General features: G+C 44.2%; 1 protein-coding gene across 2 annotated transcripts; it reads right to left on the minus strand.

Moving 5' to 3' along the window:
- On the minus strand, positions 1-26,016 carry LOC130371075 (signal transducer and activator of transcription 5B-like). Of its 2 annotated transcripts, XM_056576706.1 has the most exons (20): positions 25,845-26,016; positions 25,565-25,643; positions 23,001-23,153; positions 18,769-18,925; positions 18,451-18,540; positions 17,858-18,035; positions 17,418-17,548; positions 16,433-16,584; positions 15,350-15,505; positions 14,378-14,557; positions 12,337-12,424; positions 10,015-10,137; positions 9,273-9,365; positions 8,256-8,468; positions 7,782-7,876; positions 7,183-7,325; positions 5,860-6,015; positions 5,397-5,448; positions 4,656-4,748; positions 1-3,941 (listed from the first exon to the last, which is right to left on the minus strand). In XM_056576706.1, the coding sequence occupies exons 3-20, from the start codon at positions 23,126-23,128 to the stop codon at positions 3,818-3,820; spliced, it is 2,352 nt and encodes a 783-aa protein (XP_056432681.1). In that variant the 5' UTR covers positions 23,129-23,153; positions 25,565-25,643; positions 25,845-26,016; the 3' UTR covers positions 1-3,817. The 2 variants fall into 2 exon arrangements, with proteins under 2 accessions (XP_056432681.1, XP_056432680.1); XM_056576705.1 differs by lacking the exon at positions 25,565-25,643.

A 26,016-nucleotide genomic window follows, 5' to 3' on the forward strand; every position in this document is an offset into this window, starting at 1 on the left:
CATCATTATAATATTGCACTTTATATAGTTGAATTACAGCCGGACTGGTACATAAGAATTTCACTACGCATTGTCCTGTACAATTGTGTATGTGACAAATAAATCAAATTAAACTAAACTATTAAAATGTATGAAAACAGGATAACTGGGGTCAGGACTTGTGGTATATTACATTTAGAATTTTAAGAATACCCAGAGCTCCAATAGATTTAGCTCATTGGGTTAGAGGTTGTGTAAAACCAACTGAAACCAATAGAAGCACATCAATGCATTTATTCATTCAATGATTTTTATTTTATCATATGTCCATGTTGGAAACATGCCTTCCCTCCCAATAATGGGAAAACAAGATACTTCCAAAGAGTCTGCTTGCATATAAAACTTTTATTCCCGACTTCATTACCATTTATTAGCTCCTATGCGAAATCCCATCGTAAAACAAAAATCCACATTCTATTTGAAAAAATGAATGAGTTTCCCAATTGCACACTTTATACAAAAGAACAGCAAAAGCACAAAGCAATTAGCAGAATTACAAAGGACAAATCAACACCATTGGTAAGGAAACAATGACTTTGAACAGGACAGTACATAGTTAATATTAAGCATAGCATGAAAGTGCTGGTTGTCTTACTTGCATTTGTACATAACACAATTATGTTCATTCAAAAATCTAAAATCGGGCAAAGCAAAAAACACAAAAAGACACAAAACACCAAACAAAATCATTGACTCTTTAAAAATGTGTAAGTCGCTCATAAAAAAATAATTACTTTATTGACTGAGACTTGGTTATCTGTTCCTGAAGATTGCTCCTGATATTTCTCTGTCATTGGTAACACAAACACAGCTTAGGATCTCCTAGACGGATAGAACAACCACAGGACAATCCTCTGCTGCAGAGTTGATTATCAGTAAGGCCTTTCAAGGTAGCCCCCAAGCATCCTACATGTTATGTTTAACATGACAACCGAAATGGACCTAGAACCAACCTTTTGTTGCCATGTTGGGGACGGTTGGATTGAATACACATTATTCGATTGAACTTCCGAAATGGGACAAAACAGAGTAAATATGCGTGCCTGTGTTTTAAGATGGGTTCGTCATGAGCTGCAGACGGGTTTCAGATATGAAACATGAGTTGGACTTTTATTCATAATAGATGCATAATAGTTGATAACATAGAACACGCAAACAGCATGCAACAAATAAATCATAACCATGATACTCATTCTTAAAAGTAAAAAATTGAATTAAAATGGTTTATTTTGTCCTGCCTGGACGCCACGTTGATGTTTGCACTGACCGGTTTTATCTCACCCCTACCTCCTGCCACTTATAACCAGGAAGATACCAACTATTTCATATTTAACCAGGTATAAGAGTATAAATTACAGATATTTTAACACAAAACATAGGGTAACGCTAATTTAAGATATTCTGAGTGGGTATACTTTGACGCACATGATTAAAAAAGAAAATGCAAACATCACTGCTGAAGTTATTCAACCTTTTCCAAGAGTAATACACTTTTTGTATGAAAATAATATGATATTGCCGTATTCGCATCGGCTGGTGGTCTATAATACGACATTTTTGTCACTCTGATGTCTGCACTGAATGATCTGTTCTTCCATGTTCTTCTAGTCCCTGCTTGAACTATTGTGACAGAACACACTATGTAATAATAGACAAATTCAAAGTTTTGTCGGTACGAACACACCATTTTAGATTTATTTTTAAACATATAGGGGGGCTTAGGTACTCTAAAGGAGAATAAACAATGAAAATAAGAAACTATCCCAATTAATAGAATCGGCTTTATAATGTACAACAAAAAACTAAGACTTAAAAGAGGCGAACACTGTCCATTTTGGCCAAAGAATGCTATGGCAGAACTTTACAAGAAACAACAGACACAACATTTTGTCACCTAGCTGCAGCTTTCGGCAACCCTCCAAACCCATGCGTATTGTAAACAGTGAGAGTGTAGCTGACGTTCACATTCCTCTTAGATGAAATAGCATGTGATGGACGTCATGGGACCCAATACTGAGCCATGCTACCACCATGCTAGAGATTATTTTGGTTGGGCCACCGTCTGAGGGACTGTCAACTCCTGGTTGGTTAGTTAGGGTTCAGGAATGCTGACTACTGGTTGGTTAGCTGAGGTTCAGGACTGCTGTCTGGTGAGTTAGGGTTCTGGGGCCTCATTACCGAAAAAATCCTAACTTCTCATCCTAATTTAAATTAAGGACTCAAAGATAGGAATTTCCTTTCTAATTTCCTATTACAGAAGCAGTCCCTAACCTGTTGGCCATTTTCTATCTTATTTTTGGCATCCTATCTTATCTTAATTTAGGTAACCTTTCAATCAGATTTTTCGATCGCCAATCGTCAGGTTATGTCTGTTTCTGCACTCAGAGTGTGCATGAGATTGATAAAATGAGTTACTTTTAACGTTAACAGAGACTGTTGAGGATCTTTGTTAATGACGGCAAGCTAGTAGCACTAGTACTACGGTCATGGCGGGTATTGTTACAGAGAACAAGAAGAGGTAGTAATAAAGTAGTAAAGTAATTCTTCCACCAAATTAAAAATGAAATGTCTTTGCAGGCGATAAAATGAAATTTAAATACCAATCTAACAAATCATTACGCGGTCTCGGTAGCCTTTTAGCCATCACATTTCTGTTGTGATGTTCCTCGTCTTCATTGTCATACAGACCAACTAGCAGTGCTGCTACCATTTTCTTCTGTTTTTGACAGTTATTTTGAATTTAGGAAAGGGTGTATGGCCACCTAACTTAGGAATCCTAACTTAAGAAATTCCTAACTTAGGATAGTTCTGTAATGGCTAAATTCCTATCTTAAGATAAGATAGGATTTCTTCATAAAGTTAAGTTAGGAAACCTCCTTCTGTAATATCAAAATCCCTAAATGCCTTCCTATCTCAAGATAGGATAGGATTCGGAGTTAGGAAGTTTCTGTAATGAGGCCCCAGGACTGCTGGTTGGTTAGTTAGGGTTGAGGACTGTGGACTCCTGGTTGGTTAGCCAGGCTTCAGGAATGCTGAGTGCTGATTGGTTAGCTAGGGTTCAGGACTGCTGACTGCTGGTTGGTTAGTTAGGCTTCAGGACTGCTGACTGCTGGTTGGTTAGCTAGGCTTCAGGACTGATGGCTGCTGGTTGGTTAGCCAGGCTTCAGGACTGATGACTGCTGGTTGGTTAGCTAGGGTTCAGGACTGATGGCTGCTGGTTGGTTAGCCAGGCTTCAGGACTGATGGCTGCTGGTTGGTTAGCTAGGGCTCAGGCCTGCTGGTTGGTGAGTTAGGGTTGAGGCTTCAGGACTGCTGGTTGGTTAGCTAGGGTTCAGTACTGATGGCTGCTGGTTGGTTAGCTAGGGCTCAGGCCTGCTGGTTGGTGAGTTAGGGTTGAGGCTTCAGGACTGCTGGTTGGTTAGCTAGGGTTCAGGACTGATGGCTGCTGGTTGGTTAGCTAGGGCTCAGGACTGCTGGTTGGTGAGTTAGGGTTGAGGCTTCAGGACTGCTGGTTGGTTAGCTAGGGTTCAGTACTGATGGCTGCTGGTTGGTTAGCTAGGGTTCAGGACTGATGGCTGCTGGTTGGTTAGCTAGGCTTCAGGACTGCTGGTTGGTGAGTTAGGGTTGAGGCTTCAGGACTGCTGACTGTTTCTGTTGTTTGGTTAGCTTGGGTTAAGCACTGTTATAGCTTGAGGTTAGCAAGGGTTCAGGACTGTATACTGACGGTTGGTTAGCTTGGAGGTTCAGGACTGCTGACTGCTGATTGGATAGCTTGGGTTCAGGACTGCGGACTGCTCCACTGGTTGACCATGGGACGCCGTAAGAGCTCCTCCACGTGGCGTGCCACATCCATGGTGTCGTCCAGGTCAAAGTCCCCGTCAGCGTCCAGCATTGGGTCACTCCTAGCAGCAGGAACAAAGATTCTCATGGAGAACAGGGTTTGACTTTTGTCTTGGGTTTTCTTTTAAACGGTAGGGGCACCCCCTACATTTCCATCTAAGATGGAGGGGGAGATTCCGATGTTTTGTTCAGCTAAGAAGCATCGTTGAGTGCGAGCGAACCAAACAGCGATGTCTTATGTTGTTGCATAGCGGTGTGGTGCGCAAGCGGCCGTTTATTCCAAATACCTTTTGTAGTCTTTAATTGTCTACATCGTTACAGCACAAATTGTCGACCGACTATCAGAAACTAAATATATTGACATGAAAAATCGAAAATATTATAATAATGAAGAATATGTCCATCATCTACTTTTAACACAGCTCCAAAGTTCTCCAGTTTATCTTGTGTGGTTTGATAATCTACCTTTCTCAAGGTAATTACCTTCGAGTACCACAACTTCACCATAAAATGTCAAAAAATGACCAGCATAGAGACTGACCATATGACAGCCTATTTAATCATTATTTAATTATTATTTATAACATTAAATAAATCTTAAATCTTAATCTTATTTATATTAAAGTTTTGGTGCAGTGTCTGATAAGAACACAGAAATTGAACGGTCAAACCTGGATCAACAAATGATTTGTATTTGTACACTACAGCACAGTACGAGATCTGAGAAAGACTTGGGACAAGCAGAGGAGGTGTGGGTTCCCCACTGAGAGACTTACATGGGGGGGAAGATGTTGAAGGTGGTGGTGTTGCTGATGGTGGGGGAGGCGGCCTGCTCCATGTAGACAGGCTCAGGGTTGGGTGTAGTAAATCTACGAGCAAACAACAGGGGATCAGAGAGAAATTCTAGACAGGGTTGGGGTTCCAATGGTTCTTGGGTCGCGACCCATTTTGGTTCGTGACCTGACAATTCACAGAGCACTCAGAACACTGAATCTTTTCTCTGAATCCTGAGTCCTTATCCGTTTAAAGGATCCTAAACAGTTCAAGGAAAGGGATTCTGGGGTGCTCGGAGATTGTCTCTCGGGGCCGACGAGAGGGAAAAGCTGAAGGACCCGTTGCTCTAAAGATGGTTAATTCGTCCATTTCCGCGATTGATGTTGCAAAAGCATTGAGGAGGTGGGGGAGAAGGAGCAGTGGTGTAGGGAGATGAGATGTTTGAATTATTTCATATGTAGGGCAGGTCGTGGTGCAACATCTTCTGCCATTACAAACATTTTATTAATATGAGAAATATGAAGTTCTCATCGCGTACATATTGAAAATGAACAATCCCTTCAGAGCCTCGGAGACTCATCCATAATACAGCTGGAGGGAAAACGCTGAAATATGCTTTTTCTTTGTCAAATTGTATTTTATATAAATGCGTGTGTGTGATTTATTCATATTTCACTGCTGGTTTGGATTTAGTGGAGGGCTGACTTTGAGGTTAAGAGTTCATGCAGAGTGGAGATACTTACTCTGGCACCACCTGTTTGATCTGTGGCTTGACGTATCCATCCACCGCTTTGGCTGTGAAGAAAATAAACATGATCCAATACATTTATATTCATATAGAACAATTTGATGATGGAACTAGATACATAAATCATGCAATTAGTACTCCATAATTAAAAGCCCAAGATAAGGAAATGGTTTTCATGTCAAGGTATTCCTTTATACATCATTTACTGAGTTAGGGTTAACCCTTACATCAAACCCAAACCCCTATACTAAAGCAATAGAACAACGCTTATTACAGCAATAACTAATGTTAATTAACGTACCCTTATTAGAAAGTCTTTCCAAACAATTATAGTCGTACCAGAACCAAAACTCAGGGGAATATCTGCATGTAGCATGAAAAGTTGTAAACACATCCCCCCGAATTACACCAATGTGGGAGGGTCTTTAGCAGACCAGGACCGAACAGGAAGTGCTTACAGAGGGGCGGGGTGTAGTACTTGGCGAACACTTCGTCCTTGGGCCGGTCGGGGTACAGGAAGAGCAGGTGGTTCAGGTCGCTGATGCGGTCGGCCAGCGAGCGGATTGAGAAGTCCTTGGTGGTGTAGGGCAGCAGGTTCCAGACAAGCCGCTCCCCTGAGGAAAGGAAACACGCCCCCCCCGGTCAGTCCCCGATCCCTCAGACATGTCACTGGCTGGGGAGATACACTGAGGTTCAACAGGTTACCCATCAGAGGGACGAGGGCCATGGGTGTCGAATGACGATAGACTGGACTGAGTATTGTTAGTCGTTTCTCTTTAAGAAAAAATATGTTGGATGAAGAATCATCCGATTTCTAGCCAAAACCAAGAGGCAGCTTGTACAATTCATTCCAGGTTTCTCTATGGTAATATATCATATTGTAGTCATTATTATTTGTCATTTGTGAGTCATTCCTTAGTACGTTTTTTTCTCTCAGGCATATATTGACTTGACTGATTCCAAACATAATCCTAGGTGTTTCTCTTGTGGGGATGGAACTCTTATCTACAAACTTATATCTACCAATATCTAAAAAATAATATCTACAAACGAATATATACGGCTTTGGTTGCTTTGCCTTCTTACTACCACTTTAAAGTAATAAAAAATATTGTCGCATTCAAATCCAAACACAATCAGACCAGGATCGCCGTCCTTATCCATGGCACTGAAACCTTGCATTGACCTAATACCGTCAGCAGGGGGGGCTCAAGCGCTACAGCAAACTCGTAAGGAAAGGTGAGTCATCAGGCGCCTGCAGCTGGTTTGCTAAAACCCACAAGTTACCATGACAACTTAGGTTTCTCGGAAAATAATGATGCAGTTAACACCAATCTTCGGCGACAACTTCTGAATATTGGTTTGCAACGTTGAACTCATCATTTCCTCTTTAATTTCTGCATCACTTCAAAATTATTCAGTCCATGGTTGCAGACTGTATTGTTATGCATCATACGTCATGTGGCCTCCGTATAAACCCCCGATAAGGTAAGGTCAAAACTCCATTTGTGATCTTCAGTTAAAAGCTGCGTGCATTTCTGTTCTGAGTTCATGTGAACTCCAGAGATTTCATCTCAGGCGTCATGCGACTTCCACATTCGTAATCTCAAAGACTAAAACCGCTGGATTCGATAAGCCCTGCCCAGCCTTATGTCTCTCTCACACACACACACACACACACACACACACACACACACACACACACACACACACACACACACACACACACACACACACACACACACACACACACACACACACACACACACACACACACACACCTGTCTTGTTGGGGTTCTCGGCCACCCAGGCGATGGTGATGCCTCCGATCTCAGAGTCGCTGAAGCGCAGCAGGAAGGTGCCGTTGGGTTTGGACAGCAGCATGTCCTGCGCCTGCTGCTTGTTCACGAAGCCCATGATGGCCCTGAGGGAGCAGAACGCCACACCGCGGGTCACATCGGGGGGAACTGAGGCCTCGCCGCGTTACTCCCATGATGCTTTGCATTACTCCCATGATGCTTTGCTCTGCGTCTTGTACGGTCGTAGACATGGCTGGAATATTTAGGCGGCTTCTACCTCGATGACCTTTACTTATAACTCTTAACTTTATCTGTAATATAACCTTAGGGAAACTATTAATCTGCATTTTAAACAACTTCAATGATACTTTCTGTTTCATTCTTGTCTGAGTTGTTTCTGGTTATTATAAACTGTGTTCTGGGAAATTTAAAAAAGTTGTTTGTTGCAAAATAGAATTACAATTCAATTACTTATATAGATATAAAAATGTAAATCCCCCATAAGAGTAGTTTGATTGCACTCTATTATACATCATGTTGGCAGTGACCACAAGCCCACAACCCTTTTTCTCTTTAGTTACCCATCATTCCAGTGGGGCTTGAGATGTTTCTTCATGAGCTCCACCACTCCGTCAAACCACTGCCAGAAGGTGAAGTTACGTCCTGGCAGACTCTCCTACACAACAGAGCAGAGACCGTTTTACAACATCAGGGAACCTTCCTTCACTGTTAACAGGAGTATCACTACGGATAGCGCTATGTCAATTGAGCAGACTGAAGGCTCAGTTATGGTTCCATGTCGCACACACACACACACACACACACACAGACGCTTCGACGCGGTCGTGAACCTGTTTCGGTGTGGACCAATCACAGCCCTTGCTGCTGCGTCGCCTTGACACAAGGTAAAACATTTTGGGAGGCGCACGTCAGGGCCTTGCGGTGGAGGCAAGGATGGCCCGCGAGGACGTCGTCGGTCCGTAGACCCCCCTTGCGTTGCGTCGACGTGGGACCATAACTGAGCCTTCGGTGTGTGCCCCCCGGCGGCTCCTTACTCTGTTGAACTGGGACCAGGAGATGGTGACGCTGCTGTAGTCCTCGGGGTTGGAGTTGTTGTTGTTGCTGGGGAAGGCCTTCTGCGCCAGGAACACCAGGTTGTCCTCCGCCAGGCCCCGCCCGCTGTGCATCTCCGCCTTGTACTTCATGTCCAGGGCCTCGCACAGCTGGGGCCACAGCACCTTGTCCGGCACCATGAACGGTACCCTACCCTGCGGAGGGGGGCGCGTGTAAGCCACGGGAGGGGGTGAGCCGTCGCGCTTCGTTCAGCGCGTCTCCGGCACACCGTGTACAGGCGAGACGGTGTAACGAGGTTCAAGCTCATTGTGTCGAGTTAATGGACGCACTTAAACCCCATTGTGCCTTTTATCTAAAACCTGAATTTAATTGCAGCCCTTTCTTCTGCTCAAACCCATTTAAAAAGATGAGCGTCGTGCTCAGAGCATAAAGGCTGTCCCACCTCAGAATTAACTCTAGATGAATGGTCTGAGATGAAAAAAATGTTTTGAACCAAAGTGACGTCTGAATGGAAGGTACACATTTCATTCAGTCCTTCTAGTTGCAAAGTTTGCTCGTGCTAGGCTAGCGCACGGAAACGCTCAATACTAGCCTGTTAATAAAAGAGTCTTACCCACTACACAGTACACCCGAGGTAAATCAATTATAATGCCAGACTATAGATGTAAATGTCTGTGTTGAAAGAATGTTAGAAATAAAACTAACCTTGCATCGCATGAATCATCATCGCATTTTGAGGGCCTACTTTCTCAGCAGCAGTGGAATTTAACCAAGGTATCAGTCCGCCGCTTCCGTAGCCTACTACCAGGAATATAACACTGCTGCTGAGACACAGCAAGTCCCTCAAAATGCAATGCAATGCAGAAGGACTGATTGAAATGCGTTGAAAACTGTCTCCAATAATAAAGAACACCAAGGCTAACTCGGGAATCAGGCCCTATGTCCAAAATTGCGAACTCCCCCTTTAAGAAGACGCGTGGAGGGCATGGCGTACTCACGGGCTCTGCGAAGGCGTTGTCCCACAGGACGGTGGCAGTGGCGTTGTTGTCCTGGCTCCCGTGGACGATGACCACCACGGGTAGGGATAACGTCTGGAGAAGGGATGGCAGGAGGCAAAAGCTACAACTAATCATGCACAATAAAAAAACACATCAATGGAAAATCATCCCAATGGTAGGCACATCATGTGGAGGCTGGAGGTGGAGGCTCGGTGGAGGCTCATACAACTGTTTCGATCTCTATTTGAGTTGCGATATCTCACAGACAGTTTTCCCAATCGAAATTTGAAGAGGGCTTCAGAGTAGGGCTGAACAATTTGGGGAAATAATCGAATTGCGATTATTTCGACCGATATTGCGATTGCGATTTAGAATGCGATTTTTTTTTTCCAAGTTTCTTATGTTCTGTATTATTCACTAAACAGGAGATCAATCAATCATTCTATAGTATGACAAACACAAAAGGGAAGAATTCAACATATAAACTGCTCTTTCCTTTAGGCCAGGCCTATGTGTTGAGATAAATTCATAATATAACATCTTTACTTTACTATTGAATTTATAAATGAAAAAATAAATATGAATATTACTTATCTCTAGTCAGTAACAGTAAGAAATCAAGTAAAGAAATTGCATTATTTATTTTTTTCGCAGCCTTTGCGACTTGCATATGTCGGTTTGAATTCGATTAATCGTTCCGCCCTACTTGAGAGGGTCAGCCGTGCTCGCGTGGCGCGCTCACCTTGACGTGGAACACCAGCTCGTTGCCCCCCACGCTGAACTGGGACTCGAACAGCACCGTGAACTTCTCCTCCGTGACCGACTCCGCCCCCCGGCGGTCAGAGCGTTTGATCCTCTTCAGAGACTACGGAGACAAGAGGACGCAGAACAACTGACAACACTACACCGACAGTAGCTAGGTGCTGCTACACCAGCAACACCCCACAGCAACACTGGTATCGTGGACAATTTCCTAAATCGATTCGATTTAGATTCATACGGTTCTGAATCGATTAATCACGATTCGATTCAATTCAATCTGCTCTTAAATAATGAAAATGGCTCAACTGTGTTACAAAATACAAATGTACTTTACTTTTTCTCTTAATTTTAAGCAACAGGTTTTAAGTGCAAACTTGTAAATTGGAAAGTTTAAACTTGAGCTGAAAACAAAATTGTCTCAAATCTCAAAAGTGCAATTTTGAAATTAGAAAGGAATTGCAAGTGAAAGCGTGCTTGAACTACGACATTCCATCACTGCAAATTGTATTTATTATTATCATTAGAGCTATGATGCAAATGCTGAATACTAAGCCTGCGGTGGCCTCTGTACATGGTTATAGGAGAAGGCTATGGTGATATTTGCTATAGTAAAACCACAACCGTCGGTGCACCAACCGTTATGGTTTAATTTGTATCCATTTCAGCACACGTCGTGCCGCATCTGTCCTTCTAAAATAAATAATTCTAATTATTATCCATATAAATATTATTCCTGTGCATTTTAATGTTTACTATTTTTAGTTTTAATAATGCACACCACTCACTGACGAAAAAATAAAAAATAAAAATAAAGGAAGACGGTCGACTCAGATTCTCAGAGTCGACTCAGATTCTCAGACTCAGATTCTCTGAGACGACTGCGGGGTTTCCCGACTGATGATTCGAATCAACCACTTTCAGGGGACAGCCCTACTCACTACACTAAGCTAGGGCTGCTTGATTATGGTAAAAAATATATAATCACGATTATTTTGGTCAATTATTCAAACGATTATTTTTGAGTTTGAAAACATGATGCAACATTCAGAACTTCTCCCCAAATAACACTTAGTAACTGAGAAAATCAGCCCTAAACAAAAGACACAAAAACACTAGCAACACTACACATGTACACTAGCAACACTACACAACCCTACACATGTACACTAGCAACACTACACTGACCCTACACATGTACACTAGCAACACTACATTGACCCTACACATGTACACTAGTAACACTACACAACCCTACACATGTACACTAGTAACACTACACTGACCCTACACATGTACACTAGTAACAATACACTGACCCTACACATGTACACTAGTAACACTACACTGACCCTACACATGTACACTAGTAACACTACACTGACCCTACACATGTACACTAGTAACACTACACTGACCCTACAAACACTACACATGTACACTAGTAACACTACACTGACCCTACACATGTGTACACTAGTAACACTACACTGACCCTACACATGTACACTAGTAACACTACACTGACCCTACAGACATAGAGGAAGCAGCTTATGTACACTATCAACACTCTACTGACACTTGTAATGGAAATATTAACATTGTGTGCTATAATATGAATGCAGTAGTTAACACTTCATTTCACTGCTTTGGATTCAATAAAGTCTGTGTGTTAAACATTTCAACCAAAGAACCAAAACGACGTGAACTGTACGATGTATTCACTATGCCAACTGTATAACTACCGTACCCTTCGAGAGGCAACTCAACAAACTGCAACGGGACAGAGGCCAACCTAGTCTGTTCGCTTTCTGTCATGGTTTCCACTACCCTTGAGTCTCTGCAGACATTGAGGACACAGCTCATGTACACTAGCAACACTGTAGCTAGAGAATCATCCAAAACGCTGAAAAGATCTCATGCTTTGAGAATTATGGGGAGTCAAAAGTGATGAAGTGGCGTGAATAAAAACAGATGGAGCAGCTGTCAAATATTAAAACGACCATCTCCATGCAATTGTTTTAACGATCCTATAAGGAATTTGAACGACCCCCTTTAGCAATGAGCTGTGCCAAAGCCTTGCGGACATAATCGCTGGCAGGAATCAGAACTCGACTGCTTTTGCAACAGAACCGAAGATACTTAAATCAGGTTTTGATCCTGAATATAAAATTGCATGTATACTTTCGATGAAACGACTAACACTAAACCACCATAGTGTATTGATTAATGGTGAAATAAAGCCATTCAATAATATATTAAACAAAAAGCAAAGGGTAAGGTGACTGAAGTTCCGTCGAGGTACCATGTTCCTGAAGTGAGCGCTGAGAGTGCCGGTGGCCTGATGGTACTCCATGACACAGTTGTTGTTGAGGATCTCTCCGCTGCTGTCACTGAAGGAGAACAGAGAACGCATGGTGTGGGTTAGGATTTCACCGATGGAGAGTAGAACACAAAACACTCGATCAGGGTTAACAGTCACTGTGAAGAGCAGAACACAGAACACTAGGTCAGGGTAAAGAGTCACTGTGAAGAGCAGAACACAGAACACTAGATCAGGGTTAACAGTCACTGTGAAGAGCACAACACGGAAAACTAGGTCAGGCCAGGGTAATCGAGCATTGCTGAAGAGCAGAAGACAGGTCAACACTAGGTCAGGTTGAAATGTTCCCTGATAAGATCAGAGAACACTGTGTTTACCGTAGTTTTGTTTGGAATCTGAATTGGGAGCTGAAGGGTTGCCTTGCATGGTTGACACCGACGTATGTGCATGAATGTGTTTATGAATGGGGGAATGTGTGGAGCGCATTGTACGGCGCGGCCATGGGTTAGAAGAGCGCTGCATAAGAGCAGTCAATTCACCTTACTACTGCGAATCAACCATCCGCAGCATGTTAATATCAGATGCCTTAGTTTTACTCTAGGGCTGCAACAACGAATCGATAAAAAAAAAATACTAAAAGCGTTGGCAACGAATTTGGTCATCGATTCGTAGAGTCGCACGATTAATACGTCACTCGCAGGCACGGCACTGTTTACAGCCAGCCGCCGACAGGTTGGTTATGGTTCATGCACACTCACAGCGAGCTTCAGTGTGAGCGACCACAGCTTGTATTTTGGTAATATCTTAACACTGGACTGTAGGCCTATATAAAAGTGTTGTACCTTCACTGTCTTTGGGTTAAAAAAACTCCTTCAACTCAGTATCCGTCTAGTCCAACCGAAAACTCTGTCGGCTGCTGCTGCTGCAGACGGTTTGCAGACGGGCTCGGAGTCGGCACCGCGTGCATCAACAGTCATGCAAAGCAGCGGTAGTGATAACACAACCGGACGGTGTAGAAAGTCCCGTCAGTTAAAAATAGTAATCCAGTTTCAAATCCAAGTTAAAATCGGCAGGATATAGAGCTAGTACAGTGTCAAATGTGATGTGTTCAGGTCGGCTCAGTAATATGATTGATTTGTTCAAATGCAACACAAAAAAAAAGAAATTTGACATTTTGGCGAAAACTTGTTTTCCCAGCAATATAAAATAGATAGTAAAGATGGAATTATGACCTGTTTAACGTCCTATCTTGAGCTATGATCATCTTATCAGCTATTAAAGCAAAAATACAAGTTCTATTTCAACAAAATAATAGAAAAGGTTCAGGAGTCTCGGAAAATGGCATCAATTTCAATAAAAATTAACGATCTTATCGGTTAACTGGTTAACCATGGACATCCCTTATATACTATATATAAATGTATATCATACATTGTATGTTTTTTTCTGTTATCCCAGTTATGTATTTTTATTTTTTTTATCATTTAATATAACTTTTAATAGTTACGGGACTTTGGAGCAATAACTTGGGTGTTTCACCGTCTGCACTGTGAATTTGAGATAATTTTTTTTTTTTTATCCGTTTCATCGATTAATCGAAAAAATAATCAATTATTAAAATAATCATTAGTTGCAGCCCTATTTTACTCTATTGAAGTTAAGCTGGAGATAGCCATCTGTACACTGTAACCGCCAAACATTACCTCACAGGATTTAAACCAAACATTTTGCAGACTACTGCAAAGATAAACGCATTTTGTCATTGTCAGCAACTAAAATGTACGATTTTTAACTCCCCATAATAAAAACTAAATGAGGGGTTGTTGGTCATGTTTTACTCATAATATGAACTAAATAGAAGGTTCTCGTCATGATAATGTGTCTGCTTACTTGACGTTCTACTCATCATAATATAAACTAAATAAAAGGTTCTCGTCACAATGGGGGGTCTGCTTACTTGATGTTCTACTCATATTAATATAAAGTAAATAGAATAATCTCTTCACGATAAATGTCTGCTTACTTGCGCGTGCTCTCGTTCTTCAGCAGGGCCTTGGCCTGCTGCTCGCTGACGATGACCGCCTTGACCTGGGGGGGGTTCATATGGACGTTCAGCTTCCCCCCCACCAGCAGACGCACCGTGGCCGCAAACTTGGTCTGCGTCTTCAGCACCTGGGGCGGCTGCTTCTCTATGATGAACGTACTGCGGCCACACAAGAGGACGATACACACACACGCACGTTAGAACCAAACCACAGAACCGACACACATTAACGTTGGTGTGGCACCACCCTTATTTCAATCTACCGCTCAGATATTCTTTCTTGGAGGAAGGCGCAGGGAGTCAAAACGCTGTCACAGCTCTTCAAATCTACAGGTCCATATCATTTGTAAAGCCATTAATCACAGCTCCAGCCTCAGAGAGCTTCCCATACCCCATTAGAAGACACCCCATTACCCTGAGCCAAAGAGTCTCACTTAGTTATTTAATTGGATTAGCTGGAATTTGGTGTGGAAATAAATGACTGCCAAGCCGAGGACTGACACCTCATGCACTTGAACTCCCGCCAACTGGCGCTGATTGGTCCGTCAACGTCTAGGGCAGGGGTCACCAACCTTTTTGAACCTGATAGCTACTTCATGGGTACTGAGTCATACAAAGGGCACCCAGTTCTATACACTCTTCTGAAATAACAAATTTGCTCAGTTTGCCTTTAGTTATATATTACTATTAATGATTAATGATACTCATCTATGTGAAGACATGTTAATTAATTAAGTCATGTTAATGATTTCGCACAATAACTATCAACAATGACTTAAAAGAGGTGGGAAAGAGTTGTTCAAGAATGAGTAGTGCTATTTTTAGAACAGGCCTGCGGGCGCCTCATGTGGTCCTTGCGGGCGCCATGGTGCCCGCGGGCACTGTGTTGGTGACCCCTGGTCTAGGGAGTTGTGATTTGGTTTCAATGGGGGCGATACACGCCAGGCCTACCTGGTGACAAGGGCTGAGATGATGTCGGTGATCTCAGAGTTCAGCTTGCTCAGGAGCTCCTCCATCGGCCCGGGGAGGGGCAGCTGCTGGGTCAGGTGCTCGCAGCGCCGGATCTGCTGCCTGTTCTGCCAGATCATGTCGGCCAGCTTCTCACACCTGGCGGTGGAGCACGGAGCGCAAGAGGGAGGTGAGGACCCGCTGGCAGCATTACGGCCATCGGTGGTAACGGCAATAAATTTCAACCACACAAATATTCGTAGGATTTGAGGATTAGAGCGTTTAAGTTGTAGATGGGGGTGTTCCCCTTTTTGGTTATATATGCTATATAGAATTAATTTATTCTATATGCATTACTTTGTAAAAAGAGATACTTTATTCACAAAGTATGCTAGTCTGTGTTGTAAGCAATGATTTTAATCTCTTGAATAAATTATTAATAAATGATTGCATTTTATGTTACTGGGTTTATATAGTGGAATCTCACTAGGTACTCTATGGAAGTAACAGCGCCCCCTAGCTGTTCAACCATCACTGCATCATATCACATTTCATTCCACGATTGCTGCCTTGCATTGGAATGAAGAAGAGTGATTGAAAATAGAACGCAACATTTTCAATGTTGCGTTCCCCCCCCTAGACTTCACTTCAGGGGCGCTCCGGTTTCCTTGAGGGCGAACGGCCCTGAACCCCCCCCCATAACTCAAATACGGGGTCTAAGGCACAATGCACACCAGTGGCCTCCACAGTTGTCTCCTGAGCGACAGTTTAACTCTCAACCCTACTCAGTCAAACCCACCCGAGTTAGCAACGAGAAAAGCCTGTGCGATAAAGTCACTGCCCTGCTGTGATGTTACGAGAGGGGGGGGGGGGGGGGGGGGCGGGTGCTCACGGCAGAGCCAATGGGAGGAGCTTGACCAAGCTTCAAGCTCCTCCCATTAGCTCTGCCGTGAGCACCCGCTCGGGGCACAGCCAAAGGGTGGAGCTCGACGTTGGCTCTGCGGTGAGCGGCCGCTCGAGGCACAGCCAAGGGGTGGAGCTTGACGTGGGCTCTGCGGCGAGCAGCCCCTGGGGAGGTGAACGCACCAGGACTGGAGGACGTCCAGGCCCCCCTCCGCCGGGCCTCCGTTGCCGGCCAGCTGTTGCCTCCTCTTCCACTGGATGAGCTCCTCGTCCAGGATCAGCGTCTGCTGCTTCCTCAGCAGGTTCACCGTCTTCTGGTGCTGCTCTGATAAGTCCTGCGGTGGGCCGACACACACACACACACACACACACACACACACACACACACACACACACACACACACAGACAGACAGACAGACAGACACACAGCCTGAGTACCATCATCACCGTGCACTATCAAACCCACACACGCACACTCAGTATCTAAAGCGCTTTGGTATAATAATTCATTATGAGCATTTTGTATTATCATCCATCACTGCCGTCGGCAGTTGGCTGGAGAAAAATGCTGAAGGGGGTTAGTAGGTTGGAACCAGCCGCTGTGTTCAACACCTCAGAGAGTGCATGTGTGAGTGAGTGCATGTGTGAGTGAGTGAGTGAGTGAGTGAGTGAGTGAGTGAGTGAGTGAGTGAGTGAGTGAGTGAGTGAGTGAGTGAGTGAGTGAGTGAGTGAGTGAGTGAGTGAGTGAGTGAGTGAGTGAGTGAGTGAGTGAGTGAGTGAGTGAGTGAGTGAGTGAGTGAGTGAGTGAGTGAGTGAGTGAGTGAGTGAGTGAGTGAGTGAGTGAGTGAGTGAGTGAGTGAGTGTGTGTGAAAGTGAGGGAGCGAGCGAGCGAGTGTGTGCATGTGAGAGAGTGAGTGGCTGAGAGTGAGAAAGAGTGTGTTTGTGGGTGAAAGAGTGAGTGAGGGTCGTTGTTGTTCCTACCAATTTATATTTCCGCAGGGTGTGTGTATGTGTGGTTCCTACTAATCTATATTTCTGCAGGGTGTGTGTGTGGTTCCTACCAGTCTATATTTCTTCATTGTATGTGTGTATGTTTGGTTCCTACCAGGCTGTATTTCTGTAGTGTGTGCGTGTGCGTGTGCGTGTGGGTGTGTGTGTGGTTCCTACCAGCCTGTATTTCTGCAGCGTGCTGGCCTCCCTGGTGAGCCAGGCCTCCACGGTGGCCCTCTTGCTCTGCAGGGTGGTCTCCCGCGGGGTTCGCTCCGCCAGGGGCAGGGTCGCCAGGCTGTTGATCTGGGCTACATACAGAACATACAGAGGGGGAGGGTCAGAAGAACAGGTAGGGACACAGGTGAGCTCGGGCATGTTGAGAGACCGTCATCTCAGCACCATCAAAAGTGTGTCTCTTGAGACACAAATAAATCAAAAAGTTCCTACGAGATCCAAACCCTAGAAAGGTGCATTTCCCTTCGTTCGTCGAACGGTTAAGTACTACAATTGAACATGCTTCTTGTAGCATCCTGTGGACACCCATAGGTGTCCCCTAGCTTGCGGTAACAGCAGTGGTGTGGTGGTGGTGTCACCGGACTGCACCCGCCCGTCCTCACCCTGGATGCGGTGGTTCTCCTGGTACTGGATGATGAAGTACTCCTGGCTGTGCTGCAGCTTACGCAGCTCGTTCTCAGACTCCTGGGTGGCCAGCCGCAGCTCCTCGAAGGCCTGATTGATCTGCTGGTGGCGCTGGGACAGGCTGTCCAACGCCTGCCCCGCACTCCCACAGCTGGCCTGGGGTCGGGACACGGCAGCATGTTCATAACAGACCGTTAGTATTAGTGCAGCAGCAGTGGTAGCATTAGCATTAGCAGAAGTAGTAAAAGTAGCATTAACAGAATTATTATTATTAGCATTAGCAATAGTAGTAGTATGAATAGCATCAGTAGTAGTAGTAGGATTAGCAGTAGTAATAGTAGTAGGATTAGTATCATTAGCAGCAAGAGCAGTAGTAATATCGTATTTGCAGCATTGCAGTGGTAGCATAAGTAGCAGTAGTAATACTAGCAATGGCAGCAATAGTAGTAGAACTGGTATTTTGTACTACTCAGAAGGAGCAGGTTTCCAATGCATGCTCGTTCTGCCCTTCCTCTCTCTGCAGCAGCTTCCATATGTGGACCATAAATAACCTTTTCGAGGTTCAACTCACATTGGTGGCCTCTTGCACAAGCCGCTGCTCCGAGTGGAGAATGTGTTTTATGCAGCGGACCAGCTCAAGAGGACAGCGGTCATAGGTGCCCTGTGGACACACACACACACACACACACACACACACACACACACACACACACACACACACACACACACACACACACACACACACACACACACACACACACACACACACACACACACACACACACACACACACACACTTCAAGAGAACAGTTTGGACCGGCCACCCCTGTTCACCCACCGGGGTGTTTAGAGAAGCGCTGCCACACACGTTCCCGCGGGCCCTCTGTACCTTGAGCTGGGTGGCGTAGTGGCCCAGCTTGATCTTCAGCAGGAAGCCGTCCTCGCCCACCTGGTGCTGGGCCTTCCGCTGGAGCTCTGCCATTAAGCTGTCCAGCAGGTGCTTGGCCTTTGCTTCCTCGGCCGGGTTGTCGAGCTCCACAGAGTCCCTGGAGGCGGAGGGTTAAGATCACACACCTGACCGTGGTCTCATCGGATGAGGCGGCTGAGCGGAGGACACTGGCTGGACAGACGTACAACCAGCCGTTTCTGATCGGTCGTAATATCATACTTTTTGGAAAACTAGGGTTCAACCAATCAGACTTCTCGGGATGATCGTTAAAGGTTGGGTATGCGATTTGCGAAACGCCAGCAGATTTTGAAAATACACAACTCAAATGGTCCTACCCCCTCTCCTTCAACGCTGACTCTGACTCCACCCATTCCAAGTACCTGGACGCGCAATCATGCACGAGCGCGAACAGAGATGCGCGAGAGTGAGCCAGGCTAGCGTAGGTTTTCGTTTAACAACATGGCACTACATTCAGCTGTAAGTTGCACCCAGTACCGCGGGAAGTAGGGGTGCTGGGGGTGCTGCAACACCCCCTGTCCGAGGCCCTGTCTTATCACAGAAAACGATCATTTCTAAAAAACTCCGGCCAAAGTGGAGATTTCTGAAAACGCCGGTTATGTGTTGTCGTGTCAACGGGGAGAAACGGGATTTTAGGTTCTGAAGCGTCACATTATGCACCAGGAAATGCTTAACGTCATGTGAGCGCCCGCTGTACCGTATTGGTCCGAATATAACACAAACCCCATTGTAAGACGACCTATATTTGGAAAAAAGATTTGAAGACCAGATCTTGTTTTTATGAATAACTAAATTGTATTCATTGAAATGATATACGAAAATAAAAAGCCATAGAATAAAACACTGCATTGCCACTAAACAGTAGTGCAAATAGGCCGTACTGATGTGTACACCAAAGACTATTCCTGACACTCCTCTGCCCCGCTGTGTTCGCTCTGGCTGTGGTCGCTCCGAACTCTTTCAGCCCGTGGCAAAGCGAGTCATCCTCGCTGCTGTCCAATGCATTTTGAGACGCAGCATTTATTTAATGCTCATATGACCTAGTGCTGAAAAAAGGTTACATGAAAAAGTGCGAGGGTAGCGGTGGTGCGCTAAACTTGTTCTGTGAGCAGCTGGATGTGAACCATGGTGTGAAGGAAGCGGACACAACGATCGATTTTCAACTGTGCGCGCATGCACTGGTGTAATTGAGCTGCGCTGCTATATAACTTTTTTATCAATGTAACGAGTTGCGAGTCTAGTGCAGGCTGAGGTTTTTTTTCCAGCACCCCCTGCTGAGAATACGTTCTCGCAGCTATGGTTGCACCAGATGTTATAAACATTAAACAGTCACATAAATCATTACTATTTTTAGAAAATGTATGTTTGTTTCATATAATTGTATTGGAAGTCCTGGTTTTCACTAGGGTTGCCGCGGTGTGGACATTTTCACACCGATTAATACACTCCTCTCAACACCGGTATTACCGAGTATAAACGGTATAAACTTTGAAACTAGGTCAACCGCCACACAAGCATCGGCTTTTAGACCCTTCTCGTCCTTCAGTTGCCACCAACGTTCGAAAGCAGCGCCTAGGATTATTCTTGATTTCAGTTTTTCTCTTTCAGCGTTTTTATTATCAATTACTCTCTGAAAAAGAGTTTTCCTTCTCTTTGCTGGTGGTGGTGGTGGTGGCGGTGGGGATGGTGGTGGCGTCTTGTCTGCCATGGAAATTGTCTTCTACTGCTAGGTCCAAATGTGGATTAACTAGTTCCAGTAGCTACCGCAGGATAACAACAAACAGGAGCTTGCTCTGGGTCACGAGCTCTGGGTCACGAGTACTGCACGAAGGGGTCGCGCGCGGGGCGCGGAGGAGGGGGAGTGCAGTACGACCGTTTGATTGACGTACTTACTGTCCAATGCAACTCGGTGGCAATGGAAATAATTGGCTGGAGTTTTTCGAGCCCTGCCCGTTCCACAGATGATTGACTTGTTTAATTTTCATTTCAGTACTTCTAACTCAGTGGCTGTAAGCGGGTTATGATAAGGATTTCAAGTAATTTTGCAAAAATGGCCAAAAAAGCGAATTCCATACCCAACCTTTCAACAGTCATATTCATAATTATTATTGTTAATATTCTAATTATGGTCAACAAATAAATTGTCTCTCATTGGCTCATGTCCCACACGTTGAGAGCACCTTAGGGAGAGTAAAGGCCAATTTCCACCGGAACCGGCACGGCAGCGAACCGGTCGCCGAAAATAATAGAAACCATTAAAGTCAAGTAGGCTATTCCACTGGATACGGAACCGGCACGGCACGGAACAGTCCCCAAACCGGGACTTCGTTTAAGATAATTGCCTCTTCTATTTTTGAAAGTTGCCGGTTCGCAGCCAGAACACTAACTCTATAACATTCTATAATACAGGGTCAAAAATTAAAACACCTGCCTGAGATTTTCACATTTAGCTGGTGAATAGATTCAGGGTTACGTAAACCATTGCTTGGCCGGTAGAGTTCTACATTCCAGCAACAGACAGAGAGCTGCATGTTGTACTTCGTACTAATTGTCAATATGACGACAGCCAGCCCATAATGAGCAAACCATTGTTGATATCAGGGTAGCTGTTAGTTCATTTTTGCAAAGTATCAACACAAACTTTGTCTTGACATCACTGGTTGGTTGTGTGTAAATCCATGATGGTGGTGCCCTAACCGCGAAAAAATTTAAAGTCAACGTTGACTACAAACCATTCAGGGTATCGTACCATAGCAAAGGGTGACACATGCTTACAATGACCCCCTCATCTACTCCTTTGATTGTCAAGTTAGTCCATGCACTACAATTTTAGTGTACAATATCACTCCCTCAGCTTGCTTTGCCAACATGACTTTGCATTAATCTCTCCCCTTGCCCTCCCAACATGACAGTACAATATCTCTCTCACCTTGCCCTCCCAACATGACAGTACAATATCTCTCTCACCTATCTCTACCAGCATGACCGTACAATATCCATCTCATCTTGCTCTACCAACATGACCGTACAATATCCATCTCATCTTGCTCTACCAACATGACAGAACAATATCTCTCGCACCTTGTTCGACCAACAGGACAGTTCATCCCTCTCTCATCTTGCTCTACCAACAGGACAGTTCATCCCTCTCTCATCTTGCTCTACCAACAGGACAGTTCATCCCTCTCTCATCTTGCTCTACCAACAGGACAGTTCATCCCTCTCTCATCTTGCTCTACCAACAGGACAGTTCATCCCTCTCTCATCTTGCTCTACCAACAGGACAGTTCATCCCTCTCTCATCTTGCTCTACCAACAGGACAGTTCATCCCTCTCTCATCTTGCTCTACCAACAGGACAGTTCATCCCTCTCTCATCTTGCTCTACCAACAGGACAGTTCATCCCTCTCTCGTCTTGCTCTACCAACAGGACAGTTCATCCCTCTCTCGTCTTGCTCTACCAACAGGACAGTTCATCCCTCTCTCATCTTGCTCTACCAACAGGACAGTTCATCCCTCTCTCATCTTGCTCTACCAACAGGACAGTTCATCCCTCTCTCATCTTGCTCTACCAACAGGACAGTTCATCCCTCTCTCATCTTGCTCTACCAACAGGACAGTTCATCCCTCTCTCATCTTGCTCTACCAACAGGACAGTTCATCCCTCTCTCATCAGCTTGCTCTACCAACAGGACAGTTCATCCCTCTCTCGTCTTGCTCTACCAACAGGACAGTTCATCCCTCTCTCATCTTGAAAAAAATAAATTAAAAAAAATTCAAATAATACTTGGATTTTTGTCTAAAATAAATACTTGATTCTTGACTCTTCTCTCTCTGTGTCCCTCTTACACGTACACAGATACAATCACAAACACATGGAGCTGTTTTGTCTATGGGACAGTATTTATTTGCATTATGTCTGTAAATAGATCGATATCGAATCGAATCGGATCGAATCGTGGATCGAATCGGATCCTTATGAATCGGAATCGGATCGATCCAGGAAATTCGGATCGATTCCCAGCCCTAATACTAACATGCTTCATCCACTCTCCTTATCCTGCCAAATCGACATAGTCCACCTTTTCAGTGACCGACCACCGGCAATGAGAGCCTCTCAGTGCGTCTGGGAGGGCGGCGCCCGTCCCCCTTACCAGAGCTGGCTCTCGATCCACTGGGCCAGGTAGTGGCGCACCTCGATGGGGAAGTGCTGACCGTAGAGAGCCTGCATCTGGTGCAGTGCCTCCCCCTGCAGCTGCTGGGCTTGGATCCACATGGCCATGGCCCCGCCTGCCACTCCCAGTCACCTGGTGGCCAGCGGGGAACAGCTCAGGTCAAGACACAGCGTATTCATTAATTATTCATTTCTATATTGGCTCATGTTAGTAAAAAGTACATTTAAACCCACCCACTCTTTTGAATACATGCTGATCGGTTGTACACTGATGATTTACCAAGATTTTTTTTCTCACATGACCGAGGGGTCATTGGAACAAGATATGATCTCCTAACCACATATTATGTCAGATGTAAAAACCCAAGGGGTTCTGGGAATGTTATGCTATTAAAAGGTTTTGTGATCATGAGTCGAGTCAGACACCGACGAGAGGAGACCAACGCACGCACACTCATCCAAGTACCCAGTACTAAGGTGGATTTTTAGTTGCATAATATGCACCGGTAGTCTCAGAGAGAAGCCTAATTCAGCTAGTTACCAGTCACTGAGGTCAGGCTGGAGAGTCCTCAAGCAGTGTGGAACTAGCTTGAGATGACTGACACTGTTCTGATGTGCTTTGATTGCAGGATGAATCTGATTAAGCACTGATGTAGTCTGTCACTTCCTGCTCCAAATTTGATGCGAGGGAGTTTGCTGGTTAGTGTGGTTGCAAAGCAAGCCACTGTCATTTTATTCATCAGTCTTATTTTCCGTAATGAGGGACTTGAAATGCTATATTTGAATTTCAGAGCGGATATTCAAAAAAAACAAATAATTCAGATGACCTTTTAAAATGCATATTGTGTGAATTTGAAGGTGTTGGCATTTTCTTGTACGAAAATTCAATGGCGTTTTTAATTCAATACACTAGGCAGTGATTTCCTTCCATATATGGGCATAATTTGTCACGCTGAACCGTTTTGGCTCGAGGAACCATCGATTTTTCTGTACCGGTTTTTGTTGATCCATTTTTTGTTCCTAGGAAGTTTTGAACTCTGAAAAAATTACCTCTTAACTCAAATGACACAAAACGTGGTACACATTTCCCTTAGTCATGTCCGACCTTAAGATATTTTTTTATAGTAAAAATGGCCGAGGTAGGGATAAATAGAATACCATTATGCAAATGACCCTCAATTAATCAATCAATGACAAGTCGGCTTGCGAGTAAACCCGCGACCTAAACCTGGCTGGGAACACGGTAAATTAGGTGTCTATAGCATATAAAAGGACGTCACCGTGTCAATGTAAAATCAACAATGTTGGTGAGCGCACCCACTGGGCTACCATCACTCCGAAGGTGTACAAATCCAGAGTTATAAAAGTGGATGAAAAATAACATCAAGAACGCGCGCGTGAGCGGGTCTCACTTTCAGCGACCTCGCTCATTAGCATAGTGAGCAGCATGTCTTGACACGCGCACAGAAGAACACGTGCACATAGGACGAATTGGCTCTTGCGAGCACGTTACACACGTCTAGTTACTTCTCATCTAGGTCGTCTACTATCACTGCTAACTGAGGAGTCATCACTTTACTTTCACTTTTTGACAGTGTAGCGAGAACTGTCAAAGAGAGTGCTTTCACTTTGTCTAAAATGCCCTAGATTCTGTTCAATATTACCTCCCGTCAGGAACTTCAATGTATGGGTGACCACCCGGACTAGATATAATACATATCTCTCACCCGTGAGGTTTCACATTCTCAGGTTATTATATTTTGCATTAAAATGGTTTTAGGGCTGCCTTTCGGCTTTAAGGCTTGTTGACCAGTCCCGAGTTAATGCAGGGTTAGTACATGCAAAGGACAACTATGCAGCAATGTGCAGGTTCTATGCTCCTTATGCAAGGGCACAGTGTGTAGCAATTTGAACACATGCATTTTTTGTGTTCAACGTGTCAACGTTGAACACACATTTTACAGGAAAAAGTGCAGAGTTGATCCATTGTTGATTGGTATAGATCTCACTAGAGATCAGCTGTCAATGCATTGTTATTCCTTTCCTTCCCAGGTTACCCATGGCATCAAAAGGTAACACACCTTTCATACAGGCATAAATTGTGTTCTGACATAATGTGTTAATGATTGACAAATCAGCCATGCATAATCAAACATTGGGACGACTTATGTAAACGCTTAACAGTAGTCCTAAATGAAGGTCACTTAATAACAATTTTGTATTAAATAACTATTATATTTCAATATTTGGGGACCCTTTTTGGAGTTAAACACACAAGTGTATCATTTCCACATTTCCTCTTCGTAATAACAGAACAAAAAAATACTGTTAAACCTGCCAAGATTGTACATTCAACCCCATTTTTAACATTGACTGTAGATGTGGACACGAGAAATACCGTATTGCACAACACAATTTTGGAAAATCTGAAAATTAGATACTAACGTCACCGAAAAAAAGGGGGGAAAGTCGATGATAAAGGAGTCAATGCTGAGGTTTAAATATCAAATTGTAATATCTAATGTCTTACACCCCGTTATTTACCACAAGAGAAGGAGGAAGCTGGTCGTCTCTGCGCTGACGTTTACGTCTTCCCTCACCGTGACATTTTAAACCAGTTTATCTGGCCCCAACAGACACACAAAGCATACATGTCATTCTGGGCCACGTAATTGTGTGTTTTTTTAGTTACACTCTGAGCAGTACATTGTAGCTACACGTAGTTCACTAGCTTAGCGTAGCATGCTATTTCACAACAAGAAGTCACGTTACACGTCTGAAAGTTTTACTTCTTCCCAAGTACCGGTGTTAACTTGGTTCTTACCTTTAACAGACCACGGTCGATGTGTTATTGTAGTAATACCATGGACGAGGACCGCACAGCAGTCCGACGGGGGTTTGTGTAACACTATAGGGGCTAACGATAAGACATCAGAGCGATCCTGCAAGGAGGAGGCAGCTGTTGATCAGAGCAACACCATAGAGGATAATGACTT

The sequence above is a fragment of the Gadus chalcogrammus genome, chromosome 18 (genome assembly GCF_026213295.1).
Source record: "Gadus chalcogrammus isolate NIFS_2021 chromosome 18, NIFS_Gcha_1.0, whole genome shotgun sequence".
In the NCBI taxonomy this organism is placed as follows: Eukaryota; Metazoa; Chordata; class Actinopteri; order Gadiformes; family Gadidae; genus Gadus; species Gadus chalcogrammus.